The 14,997-nt window shown below is 44.9% G+C and overlaps 1 protein-coding gene across 1 annotated transcript in view; it reads right to left on the reverse strand.

The window, feature by feature from the left end:
- Nucleotides 1–14,997, reverse strand: part of BOD1L1 (biorientation of chromosomes in cell division 1 like 1) — a 441,813-nt gene that overhangs the window by 407,623 nt on the left and 19,193 nt on the right. The window contains exon 2 of the mRNA XM_030191194.1: nt 1,496–1,620. Coding sequence (XP_030047054.1) covers nt 1,496–1,620 — 125 coding nt within the window. The remainder of the gene's footprint in view (nt 1–1,495; nt 1,621–14,997) is intronic.

Genomic DNA, 14,997 nt, shown 5'->3' on the forward strand with positions numbered 1-14,997 from the left:
TCCGAACCACAATGGTACAAGTTCCAGCAACGGGGCTGCCCTCTGAACCAGTCGCCATCTAGGACCGTGAAGAGGAGAAAAACAACTGAGTTTCGAGATCCAGACACGAGCTGTGCCCCACAAAAAAAAAAAAATCAAAGCAACTGGTACCAGCTTGGAAGGGTCCAAGATCAGAATCAGACGCCGACTAGCGAAATTCAAAGAAACTTCGCAAGCGGCCCCCTAGAATACATTGCCAAAGGCGGGAAAATAAATCAGGTAACAGGCAAGAGAAAGAAGGAAAAACAAAGTTTCTTCTTCTTCCCTTTTTTTTTTTTTTTTTTGGTAAACAACCTTCTTCACTAGTGACAGGAATTAATAAAGGTTTACCTCAGAGGCAGAAAAGGAGGGAAAAACAAAGTTTCCTTTTTTTTTTTTTTTTTTCAAAAACCTTCTTCACTACTGACAGGAATAAATAAAGGCTTACCTCAGAGGCAGAAATTCAGATATACTTACCTCCACAGAAGAGAAGAACCCCACAGGGGAGACAAGGTACTCCATGCCACAATCAACCATCACCCTGCTAGAAAGACAGCCAGGGGAGGGGAGGGGAGGGAGGGAGCCAGGGGAGGGGAGGGAACCAGGGTCACTGGATATCACCCTAGCTGGCAGATGAGGAACTCAGAGGACCACTGAGTATCATCTAAAACTAGCCCCAACACAGCTACCAGCACACCCCTGGCTCCACTGTCACCAGAAGAATCTGGGACAGGAGCTATCAGCCAGCAATCCAGAAAGCTGCACGATCCGTCCACCACCTGCTAGGAGACAGAGAAATACTGAACATTCCAGGCTGCACGATACCCTTAAGGGGCGGTTTACTTGGAACTATTTTCTCTGTCTCCTTCCACTGAAAGATGGACACAACCCATTAGTCTGGACTGGTCTGGTACAGATGACAAGAAAATGTTTTTCTTAAGAAGAAAACAACCAGAAGCAAAAGAAAAATTGATATAAGCATTGAACTCTAGTGCACAGGATTTTTCATATGAAACCAGGCAGTGACAAATCATAGCTGAAAAGCACCCTTTTTCAGCATCTTGTTTTTGTCTTTTTTCCTACTCTGTCTTCTCCCTACCCCCAAGTCCTTGCAGGACAAGCCCTCCCCCACATGGTAACTCAAGGAACCCATGACAACTTAAGAGCTGCCTGCTCCAAGATGAACTCACTGAGCTTTGTGGATTACTGAGTGCCACCACAGTCACAACAGCTTTCTTCTCTTATTTTCTGGGCCTTGGTACACTATGCATAGGCAGCAGAATGGGTGACACTGGGGAAATGACCAATCAAAATTTAACCTAATATAGCATTAGCAACTAGAGAGCTTGGAGCTTGTTTGGCCCCTCCAAGCAAAAAGGTGTTCCACTACCCCTCCATATTCTGATCCTCCATGCCATAGTACTGTGCTCTAAGTTTTGGGGCTGGCCCCTCTATTTTTCTATTCTTACCAACTTACTTGAGCACCTGCTGCCTTATATTGTTTCTCAGCTGGTTCTTGTTAAGATGTGGGCTCCATGTGTGATTTGCCAAATGGTTAGACACAAAGTTGTCAACCCGCTGTCTCAGATTTTGATATGCAGGCTAAAAAAGCAAAACATAAAATATCAGATGCAAGCTCACTGCAAAAAATCCATTTATCTAAGTAACTCTGCATCATGATTACAGTATTTAACCATTAAGATAGTTTAACAAATCCCAGGCATAGGTCGCCATGGTGATTAGAAATTGTCTTCTGGTGACTGGGATTTCTGTGGCCCTTTAATTAAAAGTAACCTTCTATTCCAAGCGTAGCAGAGGATTCTTTGCTGCTACACCACATGGCTCCATGCGAGTCTGAGCCACACAGCGGAGAAGTCTTGCATTGGTCTTGGGCTGTCAAAACAGAGAACATTCATGCTGCAGCAAGGGCCACAGACATTCAGGTTGGGAAAGGAAAGGCTGGCTGGCTTGGCAGTGGGGTAGGGGCTTGGGTCTGCCTGGTTTCTGGTTAGCAGGGGTGAGGAGAGAGATTAAGGCAAGGGAGACTGACTTGCTAGTTAGAGGGGGAGGGGTGGCCGACTAGCTTACAGGGATAGGTGCTGGGAAGGTTGACTGGGTTGCAGAGGTAGAAGAGAGCAGTTGGGGGTCTGACTAGCTTGTTGGGTCATGAGGGTTAGCTGAGAGAGATTGAACATGAAACTGGATAAAGTCAGTTTGTTTTTTTTTGGGGGGGGGGGAAGAGACAGAGAAGTTAATGTGAGATCTGGCTGATGACGAGGGGAGGGTAGGGAACCCTGAGATTTGGTGATGAGAAGGTGGGAGGAGAGGGGAGGGGGTGATCTGGCTGTGTATTTCTACCAGTGGCTTTCCTGCAAGTGTGCATTAAGAACCTGATGTACTAAGGAGTTTTTTGCTTTTGGCTGTGGAATAGAAAGTGACAAGGCAGAGTGCCTCTAGGGTGTATGGAGCCGTGCTCCCGATGAGCCTGCGCTGAGAAGATCAGTGGGGTGGGTGCTGGGTGGCTGGGAGTTTTCCCACTGCGCACTGGCACCCGACTGAGGAGGGGCGGGGAAAGAGACAGAGGGTATTAGAACCAGAGAAATTCCCAAGTGCCATTTTCAGCTGTCGTTCGGGAAGAGCATCACTTTAAAGCAATAACCGAGAGGTTCAGCATCCCTTACCGCACAAGGCAAGGCAATAGGCCCAGTCTCTCAACTATCCTTTTTGGGCATTCAGCTCGACCCCATGGACGTGATCTCCAAACTCCCGTCGGATAAACTGCTAAAGCTCACAGGTTTGATATCTTGGGCCTTGGGTAAGGAAAAGGTTACACTGCGAGATATGAACGCCCTAGTAGGTAACTAACTTTGCCTGCAGAGTCATAGTCATGGGCAGAACTGTCTGGTTCGATGGTGAGAGTTTGTAGACCATCTCATTACATCAGAGTTACATGGCCTAAGAGGGATGATCTTAAAATATGGGACATGTTTCTATTTAACTTCACTGGCAAGGTTGTACGGTTGGACGACCCCTTAACCATAGTGAACCTGCAACTAAACAAACAAACAAGGAAGGCAGAGGCTGTGTTCACATCGGGCTCCTACAATTCAGGCTAAATTATACACCAATTGCTTATTTATTGCTCAAATGTTACATACTTCTGCTCAGTCTATCTTGGGGTATCAATCCCAAGTTTTATATTGAGTTTCCTTCCTTTAGTTAATTTCATTTGTTTTGTTTGGATAAATGCAACTTTTTGCCTCCCTGCACTTTTCAAGCAAGCATCCTTTCTCTTTGCTTGTGATATGAACTGGATCTACAAGATTCCAGCGGGGTCGGGTGGGGATAGGTAAGATTTCTGTCCCTGTGCAACTCTCTAGATTGCAGTGTCCCCTGTGTTGTAGTGCAGAGTGGGACTGGTGTGATGGTGGGGGTGGATGGCCCACTCTTTGATCTGGTCCAGAGTGAGAGGCAAAATTTAAACAGAAAGCCTGGTTTGGAGAAAACAGGAATTAAACCAGAAGGATGAAGGACACCAGTATGGTGATAAAAGTATTTTATTGAGCAAAAAAACCTGGTGGATATGTTGCAGCAGATACCTCTTTCAAGGGCTTGGAAGCATCTATTAAACATGGTTGGGAGGCGGGGATAATGCTGGGCAGACTTATACGGTCTGTGCCCTAAAGAGCACAGGTACAAATCAAAGTAGGGTATACACAAAAAGTAGCACATATGAGTTATCTTGTTGGGCAGACTGGATGGACCGTGCAGGTCTTTTTCTGCCGTCATCTACTATGTTACTATGTATATAAATTAAAAACAATGTAACATATAAAATGAAAACATACTTATACTAGAATAAAACCATAGATAAAGACAACCATGCTATTAAAATAATACAGAGCAAATATATAATAAACATACATGAGAAGTAAAAAAAAAAAAAAAAGAAGAAGAAAACAATATGTAAGTCACATTGAGCCTGCATGAGTGGGAAAGTGCGGGGTACAAAGGTAACAAAAACAAAACAATAATAGACAGGAAAGATATATCAATAATATCAGTACAGAAATATGCATGAATACATAATTATGATTAGAGGACACAAATTGAGGTTGCAGGGTGGTAGACTTGGGAAAATGTCAGCAAATTGTTTTTCACGGAGAGGAAATCAAAAAGGCTGATGATATCTAATTAGAAAATGAATGATATAAAAAACAAAACTTAAAGGGCTGAATATGTGTTTGCATGTCAAATGGTGCTTAGAGGGCAACTCTGGCTGCTTCAACTAAGGCCCGTGCTGGGCTGGCTTGTATGGTCTGAGTCCCGCATATAGCGATCCAGTTTAGGATGGACTGGAGAGAGCTTTGATCAAGAAAACAGGGTAACCGATCTGCAAACTCCAATAAGGAAAACAACAGGATAACTGATCTGCAGATCGGTTACCCTGTTTTTTTCCATACTGGAGAGAGCTTTGACAGAAACTCCAGTAATTTGGAATGTTAGGATGGTGCCAGGCAGATTTTTTTACGGTCTTTGTACTGCAAAGAAAACGGATTTGGATAGGCTGGAGTGGGCTTTGATGGCAACCTCAGTAGTTGGAACATAAGGACAGAGCTGGGTGGACTTCTATGGTCTGTGTCCCAGAAACACTGAAGAAAACCCATGATCATGTATATATAATATCACGTTCACTGTTGATTTAAACCTTGAATTGATAATGAATGTGACTGTTGGGCAGACTGGATGGACTGTTCAGGTCTTTATCTGCCGTCACTTACTATGTTACAACTAAAAAAGCCTCCAGGAATCTGCAACAATTGGATCAAAGGATATCAGGATCAGAAACTGCAAATTGAAACCGTCACTACAATTTGTGAGTTGAAGTTCACAACTTTAACTTATATTATCTCTAAATTTCTGATATCTTGCCGAATCTTCTTCTGCATTAAATCTTCCAAATAAGTTTACAGGAGTAAAATACAGCCATCTATGTCTCTAGTGAACAGAAGTGCCTGTTAAATATTAAATACCGGACTTTTGAAACCTATTTTACCTTGTTTCAAGATTTAAAAGCACAAAATATAGGTAGAATTAGCTGACTGACTGCATATCTCATTTAAAACAAGAAGTTTTTATTGAAGCAAAGAACAGAGGGCTAGATGCATCAACCAAACGTTAAAAAATCTAAATCGTAAAAGTGCTTAACGAATTTGAAACAACGAAGAATGCACAAAAAAAAAAACCGGAAATGTTCAGTGCGGTATTGAAAAGTACAATGTATCAAGCGTTCGTAATCCCCGTCGTTAATTTGCCCCTTAAGCATGCGCAGAGCAGCCACAAACGTATTAAACCTACGTAGGTTGCTTACGTCAGACTGGGGCGTGCGAGGGGGGGATCCCGACCTGCAAGCCTTTTAGCTGTCTGATCTAGCAGAAGAGTGCAGTTGAAGATAACTCTAAAAAGAACGACCCTCGACCCTCATAAATCCCCTTTTGTAACAAAAGACCTCTTTGCAGCTTGTTTACAGTACTGGGAAAATTGGCTTTAGGGGATAGCAGAGAGTGTTAATTTTCAAAGCTGTGGGAGAAGGGGAGAGACAGGATTTTTAAGCTGCAGGGAGAAGCAGTATGTTTTGTTTTGTAATGATGCAGGGGAAAGCGGAGAGCCACGTGTTTGTATTTCACTTTTCTTTTTAAACATGCTGGCCTGGATTTTTATGGTGCAGGGGGCAACGGGGAGATGATAGCTCAGGCCTTAACGACAGGTCTGAGCACACGTAAAATTTCTGACGGTAAATGATTCGTTGCAATCGTCGGTATGGTTAGTGCATTCCGAATTGTCCACATTTCAATGGTAGTTTCTCCTTTGCATTCCGTTTTCGTTAGCTGCTTGCTTCATAGGAAAAAGGCCTTTAATGCATGCAACGGTTAGGAATTTCCTTCGTTAAAGGGTTGTTAGAGGGTTGTTAAGGTATAGTGTATCTAGCCCAGAGCTCCTCTTCCTGAACAGCACCCGTAGTTGCCTTGTGATTGCTGCAGCTGAGCTTTAGCAGCTGATGGGCTTTATTAATCACCTAGAAACTTCTGTGTTTGCCTTTGCATCGTCTAAGGTCCCTGGTGCTTTGTTGCACTTCTGCCTAGTCTGGTTTCTTGTATTGTTCCTCATCTGATTCTAGTTAGTCTTTGTGTAGTTTAGCTTTGGTTTTATTGTTTAGTTCCTAGTCTTGTTTCTGGTCTGCATTTCCTTGTCTTGTGTCTGTGTTCTTTATTAGTGGCTGCTTGGCAGCTTTTAGTCCTGACTCCCTCCTGTCTGTGTTTCTTAGTGGCTGCTTGGCAGCTTGTAGTCTTGACTCTGTTGTGTGTTTCCTGCTGGTATCCAGTTCCTGCCCAGTCCGGTAAGTCCTGCCGGCCGCCTGCACCCAGGGGGACGATGAGACACTTGTTGTCTGGTAGCAGGAAAGCCAGGACCTCTTCGATTTTCTTCCTGAGGGAATCATTGCAGCAAATTATTTGAAAAAGATGAGCATCAATTTTGGCGTTCAGCACGATTCCATGGCATACTTTTTTTCCAATGGTGTCCACGGTTTTCTGTTCTTTTCCTGGGGGGATCATTGGCGTGGGTCTTGGAACTTCTAGCCTTCTTTAGTGTGGATTCCACAACAATGGATTGGTGAGAAAGCTGTGGTTTGTCAAAGACAGGGCAGGCAAGAACTTGGTATCTGAGGTCAAGTTGCTTTGACATGGCCAATCCAGAGAGTGGTGTCTGCCAGATTTTTTGGCGGCAGTCCAGAAGTTGGTGGACTGGCATCGCAATGCCAGATTTTGGAGTGTCCAGATATTTGAGAATACCCTGTGCCTCGTTGTGCCTATCAGGTGTTTCAGTAGGAGTGAGTCCAAGATATGTTGAGGCCTTTTGTAGGAACTTCTAAGTAGGTCAGATCCTCAGATGCCGGGGGGGGGGGGGGGGGGCTTGGGTCCGCAGGGGTGCCTGAGGAATCCTGCATTGTGGAATGCAGCTCTTCTTCTTCAGATGCTGAGTGGTCCAGGCTGAGAGGTTCACTGCCTTGGTCCGAGGGGTAGTCACCTGAGGTGGACGTTTGTGAGGGAGAAACCTCGGTGGAGTTTCTCTGTTGGGTTGATAAGGGGGCCGCAAGAGTAGAATTTCCCAGGATTTACCATTTAAAATACAATCTTCCGGTTAGCCAGTTTTTGAGAGTGAGGTGTGTGTGTTCTTCGCTACAAGAATTTAAGGATCAAGTAAAAGAGTTACAATTGAGATTCACTGCAAGAGGTTACCCTAAGTCAGCCATTAGAAAAGCATATTTAAGAGCCCAATATGCCCAATGTCCTTTGCTGTTGAATGATGGTCCAAAAGACGAATCAGATCGCTTGACATGTATTCTTCCCTTTACTGATGTTAGTCAGAAGGTAGTACAGATTATGAAGACACACTGACAAGTGATCCAGCTTTACCCCTGTTTTCAGGAATTTCCGATGATATCATACACTAGGGGTTAGGACCGAATAAGTTCCTTGATCCTCAGACCAAGGATACTTGGGGGAGGGGGGGAACAGTTGGTTTGTGGGCGTTGTCAATGGTGTAGACTGGCGATGGTAGGACCTGAATGGTCGGTCCCAGGAAGAGGGAGAATACTAAGGGCGAGAGATGTCACCAATTGTGATACCGGTAATGTGGTATACATTATACAATGCCCTTGTAAACTTATTTATGTGAAAAGGAGCGCACATTCCATTAAGGTGCGTCTCACTGAACATAAATCTCGTATCACCACCCATAATACTCAGGCACCCCTGGTAAACCATTGGCTGCAGCAACAGCACACTGTAGATGATATTAGATGGAGAATAGTAGAACATGTAGGGTTGGGGAAGGAAGGTGGATCAGTTGGGAAATTATTGAACTATAGGGAACAGTGGTATATTTATACCTTACAAACGGTCATTCCAGCTGGCTTAAATGCAGAGCTGGAATGGGGGTCGCTGATTTGAGTAAGGTTTAGTTATAAAAGATTGAGTATCCAATGGGAGCTAAGGGGAGGGATCACTACGTCATCATTAATCAAATGGATAAAAACAGTTTGAAGAAACGCCACCACCATCTTTGCAGGGGGTTTGTCCCAGATAGTAAAAGCAGAGCTGGCGCTAATGGAGGCTTAGGGTAAGGGAATGCTTTAAATTTAACTTTAATGGATCACTGCATGAGAATAATTAAAAGATAGGATTCTCAGGTGGTGGCTCTAGGTAAGATACTGTTTTCTCTCTTGTTTTGTAGGGGGATGTCCTTGAGACAGCTCATCTTCGGATGAAACATGCATGTCGGACTTTAACCCTGGGTTCGACATAAAAAAAGATGAATATTCATAAGCTAGAACAAGAATATTAACCAGTGAATAGTAATAATGTACAAGAGTTAATCGGGTGAGCCGATGAAGAGGTGGGTGCTGGTTACATTGCTATGTCTATGTATTAGGAATGAGCACCTCTGAGGTCACCAATACAAATTGAGCATTGATAACTGAACAATATAAGTGTCTTTAAATATTGGGTGTTCAAAAATCGATTTACTGGATATAATTGGTAGAGACTATACACATAATTGGCATCCTTTAAATTATCTTATGGTAAAATCAGTCACTGCTTCTGTATTCTTCCCTAATACGATAGCAGCTCTAGGATTCATTCAGGTAATCAAATCTCCAACCCCTGAAAAGGGTCATAGACTTGGTGTTCTGCAAAGGAGTCGACATCTTGGAACACAAGGCTGATTACCTTGTCCTACCCCCGTGTATATGAAAAGATAATGGCAGTGTCAGAACAAGTTGATATCTGGAATGTATGTTTACCAATGGCATTACAAAAAAAACAGCCCTTATAAAGAAGGCCTTTTGCACCACAAACAAACATTCCCTGTGGTTCTCCCCAGAACTACAGATTCTTAAGCATCAAGGACGTCAACTTGAAAGAAAATGGAAAAATTCCCGCCTCGATGAAGACAGGTTCAACTGTAAAACACATTGTGATGTACCACCAGGCCATTACAGCAGCCAAAAAACAATATTTTTCCTCAACAAACAGAACAAGCTGCAAATTCAACCAAGCAGTTATTTAAAATTAGTAAATAAGGCCCGTTTCTGACACAAATGGAAAGGGCGCTAGCAAGGTTTTCCTCAGAGTGTGTGTGAGAGTGACTGTGTGAGAGAGTGAATGTGCGAGTGTGTGTGTGTGACAGAGAGAGAGTGAGTCTGGATGCGAGTGTGTGTGTGAGAGAGAGAGAGTGTGTGTGTTTGAATGAGAGTGTGTGCAAGTGCGTATGTGAGAGAGAGTGTATTTCACACAGATACACTGTGTGAGAGAGTGTGTGTGTGAGACAGAGTGTGAGAAAGTATGTGTGCGATACACAGACTGTCTGGGAGGCCGAGTGTGTGAGGCCGAGTGTGAGAGTGACTGTGTGACACAGAGTGAATGTGATACAGTGTGAGAGGTTGTGAGAGTGAGAAAGACACTGACTGTGAGAGAGTGTGTGTGTGACAGAGATACCTCCCCCCTCCCCCTGTGGTCTCAGGACCCCCTCCCCCCCTGTGGTCTCAGGATCCCCTCCCCTGTTGTCTCAGGACCCCCTGCCTCTCCCCCCGTCTGCGTGGTTGGCAGCACCGTGCGAGTGTGTGTGTGACAGAGAGAGAGTGAGACTGGGTGCGAGTGTGTCTGTGAGAGAGTGTGTGTGTGATTGTCCTCTCTCCCCTGCCCCCCTCCAGCCACCCAGCGATTCTCCTCTCTCTCCTGGCCCCCCCCCTCCAGCCACCCAGCAATTCTCCTGTATCCTCTGCCCCCCCCCGAGCCATGCAGCGATTCTCCTCTGTCCCCTGCCCCCCCTCCAGCCACCCAGCGATTATGCTCTCTCCCCTGCCCCCCTTCAGCCACCCAGCGATTGTGCTCTCTCCCCTGCCTCCCTCCAGCCACCCAGCAATTGTCCTGTGTCCCCTGTCCCCCCTCCAGCCACCCTATGATTCTCCTGTATCCCCTGTCCCCCCTTCAGCCATGCAGCAATTCTCCTCTCTTCCCTGCTCCCCTCCAGCCACCCAGCGATTATGCTCTCTCCCCTGCCCCCCTCCAGCCACCCAGCGATTATACTCTCTCCCCTGCCCCCCCTCCAGCCACCCTGTGATTCTCCTCTGTCCCCTGCCCCCCCAGCCACCCAGCGATTCTCCTCTGTTCCCTGCCCCCCCCCCTCCAGCCACCCAGCGATTGTACTGTGTCACCAGATTAGCTCCGTCGAAGCGGCGGTGTTATTGAAAGCCCTGGTCGTCCACGGAGTCAGATTCAGAACGTTGGAGGCGAGTTCGTTCCCTCAGTCCTGCCTTCTGATTACCCGCCCTCGATGTCATCACGTTTTGACGCGAGGCTGGGGCAGAGAGATGTGTGACAGACTTACGGACGTTACGAACCCTTCACTGAAGCCACGGAGTCAGCTTCAGAACGTTGGAGGTGCTTTTTATTATAGTAGATAGTAAACAGCCTACTGCAAACGCCACAACAAAACCAGCCTTCCCAGTCACAACTAACCAGCAATGACTTTGCCACTTACTTTGCCACCAAATTAAAGGTCTCCATCAGGACCTACAGACAGTCCCTTCAAAGTTCCTACCAGCTAATGAGGAGAACACTCCCTCTTCCCCACCATGCACAGTCATCTGGGACTCATTCAATCACAAAGGAAGCTCTTGAAAATATCCTGAAAGATCTACGGCCTACAACCTGCCCTCTTGATCCCTGCCCAGCAAGGACTGTACAAAGAGCCAGCACAGACCTCAATGGAGGGGCCACTAAAACTGTTAACTCCTCTCTTATGGAAAGGCAGCTGTCAACAACACTAAAAGGAGCTCTAGTGCACCCTCTATTGAAAAAGAGCTCACTGAACCAGGACAAGCTCGAAAACTACCGATCAGTCTCCAACATTCCTTTCCTGGAAAAACTTAAAGAATGGACAGTCTGCACTCAAACTCAATGACTGGCTAATGGAAAGTAATTGACTAGACACATGTCAATCTGGCTTCAGACCTGGGTATGGAATGAGACAGTTCTTGAATCCTTTCTTGATGATCTGCACAGAAACCGTGACAGGGGATCTGCCTCGATACTAGTGTTGCTCGATTTCTCGGCAGCCTTTGACACTGTGGATCATATCATCATGCTTACAAGACTGGCAGAAACAGGTATTAGTGGCACAGTATTTACTTGGTTCAAATCCTATTTGTCAGATAGCAGGAAAATACCCCTACGGTTGTCTCTCTCACCTTTGCTGGTCTGAGGCCTGTCCAAGCCTGAACCAATTAATATGGATTCTAAAGCCTGTGGCCTATATACATCAGAACCGTCAGAAACCAGCTTTCTAAAAAGGAAAATGACTTTTTGGCACAGCTATGCTGCTGACTTCCTCAAAGACATATGTCTATGTGCACTGGTTGTCCATCTTGTTTCCTGGGAGCATGTGGAGGAGTGAACTTCTCAGGCACAATGTCTTCAGTAACAACTGTGAACAATGGAGGGAAGCTTGCTAAAATCAGGCTCATGACTGATAAGCTATTCTAGCTGGACGCACACAAGCCCTTCTTTGTCATGACCGTGGGTTATCTGCTGGACAGAGATACATGGTTGGTGATTGGTCCATGGGTCACCGGACCGACAGCAGGGCCAAGGGGGAAGAGAAGAGAAGAGGAGAGGAGAGAGGAAGATTTGTCTGGTGTATACATCTCTCTCAGAGAAGCTAGAGAGACTGACTTTTGGCCTGAATACCAGTGAACTGAATTCCTTGTGCTGAGAGCTGACAAGGTCAAGTTCAGCCGCAGCTCTATGGTTTTCCCCAAAGACTGTGTAGTCAGTAAATGAAGCAAAGACCAAGGGTTTTATTCCTGCACTGGGACAGACTTGCATGTACTCTGCTGGAGTCTAAAAGGAGGAATCCGATTCATTACCACAAGTCTGAAACCTAAGGACAGGGTGAGAGAAGTGGGATTATTCTTCCTATGGTTCAGGGGTTAGCTAGTCTATGGTGATTGTCACTGATTGGTTATAACAGCACTTGTGGTTTTCAGCCTTACATTGCTGCTAAGAGTGTAACCTTGTCAAGATATATAATAGGTGTAATTTCTCATAATCTACTTAGGATATATCAGTGGTGTAATCATATATCTTTTTACATATCTATTGATAATCAGGATTTTTGTAGTACAAGTCTATTTTTGTAACTTGCTTTGCATTTTGCCACATTGTTATATAATAAATAATATATTCCCACTTGTGGTATTTTTCCTTTCATTGGTGCAGCCAGTCAGTACAGGCTAAAGGCCAATTAGGTACTTTCATATTCCTTAGCAAACGAGTCCAGAATAATTGCTATTTTGTGATTATCTGATATAGAAGTACCTACACAACAATCCGTTCTGTTCAGCAACAGCACATCATCACCTTGGGCACTGAACTGTGGGGTGCCACAGGGATCCATACTGTCTCCTATTTTAATATCTACCTCAAGCCTCTGGCTGAGCCGCTTCGGTCAACGGACACAAAATTCTACATCTATGCTGATGATGTGCAACTACTCATACCCACTGAACGAGATCTACCTATAGCTCCGAGTAACCAGACTGCCTGCCTAACCGTAAATCAGGAATGGGCAAACAACAACAAACCCAAATAAAACAGAGATTCTTTTGATATCAAACACAAGTGGAGAAATACCAGACTTCAAAATACCTTTTGGGAAGTATGAACTCCCCCTAAAATAACAGGTCAGGCATCTTGGGGTACATGGCCGGAGGTCACCATCGTGCTGCGCACCACTACTCCCGGAATCGGAACTCGGTCAGAAAGAGCAGGCCTAGATCCCGACCTGGGCGGCGGCTGACACCAGATCCAGCCAAGCTCCGTGATCAGAGAGAGAAAAGAAGAAAGGTCTGTACCTCGCCTGACCCAGTCCCAGGCGGTGGCAAATCGACACCCGACACGTCAAGTTCTCCAAATCAGAGCAAGAAGCGGAGTAAGACTGGAATCGCTACCAAGGCAACTTCCAATCGCAAGAATGCCCAGTACTGCAACATCAAACTCTGTAGGCACACCCCCCCCCCCATCAGACCGAAACCACGTGGCGGTCCGCACCCGGTAGGTACCATGAGTATCAAAGGGAGAACAAACAACAGACCCACAGGAGGTAAACTGTAAGACCCGCCGGCCCCCACGGCTCAGGGTTTCCTTTCTAAAAAAGAAGCCAAAAATGCACACCATAAAACTCCTCCTAGGACTCTTTATCCTAACACTAACTACCACAACAGGAGCCATACTGCAAGACAACCACAACATCATGCCCACACATTACAACAAGCCACCCAACCAGACACACCACTTTTCATCGGGGGGAAAAAAAAAAATCGACCAAACAAAAGAAGAGTTTCACCCACATATCAAACACAGCAGAAGACAAAAAAAAGGGCACAAACCAACCCAATAAACCGATCAAGTGACAACTAACGAAAATTACAAAAACTCCAGCAACAGAGGAAAATTACCTACCAATTCCAGTAGGATACATAAACACTAGATCAGCACTGAACAAAAAGGAAAACCATAAAGGACTGGATAATGGCGGAAGACCACCAACTAGTCTTCCTAACTGAAACATGGACCCACAACAAAAAAAAACCCATAATCTCAGATCTCTGTCCCCCAGCCTATAAAATTCTACACTGGACTAGAAAGGAGAAAAAGGGAGGGGGCATCACATTGTTATACAGATTCTTCTTCACAACAGAAACCATAGCTGAGTCCATAACACCAAAACTAGAAATCGCCTCAATTAGGATAAAGGACAAATCTCTGCTTAACCACCTATGGTGGATCATACTCTACAGACCGTCAGGAAACTGGAGTGCCAACCAGATAATCTCAAACACGTGTGTATCAAACCCGAATGTGAAGTTAATAGGAGACATTAACCTACATCTAGAAGATCAAAACACAGAATGCACAAGAGAGTGCAACCAATTTCTTCAACAATGGGAATTCAGTAGGCCACCAGTGAACTCAACCCACATAAAAGGTCATACACTAGACCTACTAGAAAACAAATTCTCAATAGACCAGAACTTCTCAGCAAAGAACCAGAAATGGACAAACCCCTTGGTCTGACCACTTCAGACTAAACATGGCCCTTTACTGGAAGGAAACAGGAACCTGCCAAACACAAAGCCAAAACTCATACATAACAAAAGGGAAAATTACACAACGACATTCTGGCACTCCATGAATGAAAATCAGTGGTCATCACCAACCGACTCCATAGACTTCCGCACAGAATGGGAGAAAAGATGAACTGCTATTCTAGATGAAATAGCACCCAGGCAAACCAAAACCTCACAAAAATGCAATATAATCCCATTGTACAATGAGGAACTGAAAGAAATGAAAACACAATGCAGAAGACAAGAATAAGCTTAGAGAAAAAACAAAAATGAATCTACAATAGCCTCATGGAAGGAAACACAAGAAAGGTACAAACAAAAAATGCTTTACCTGGAACAATTAGGTTATGAATAGAAGAATATGAGGAAATTATACAAGGTTGAAAAGACTACATGACATCAACACAGTGACAACAATGAACGAAGACCAGCAAATGAGCTACCCAAATATGAAGAGAAGATCATCAACCTAAGAAAACGTATACCTCAGGAAGATACCAACCATGACTCATTCATAGATAGAGCTTGATCAACCCCCCAGAGGAAACGCTAGCTGATAGGACCTGGACGGACAACTTTCGCCCAGCTTTCCACCAAGACAGCAGCCCAAGCGATAAGGAAGTTCTCTTCAGCTCACTAGACACATGCCTCAACTACATTATAAGAGCACCCACTAACCACTTCACTGAAGAAATCACATCCCATCTAAACTTCATGCTCCAGGA

The sequence above is a fragment of the Microcaecilia unicolor genome, chromosome 2 (assembly GCF_901765095.1).
Source record: "Microcaecilia unicolor chromosome 2, aMicUni1.1, whole genome shotgun sequence".
In the NCBI taxonomy this organism is placed as follows: domain Eukaryota; kingdom Metazoa; phylum Chordata; class Amphibia; order Gymnophiona; family Siphonopidae; genus Microcaecilia; species Microcaecilia unicolor.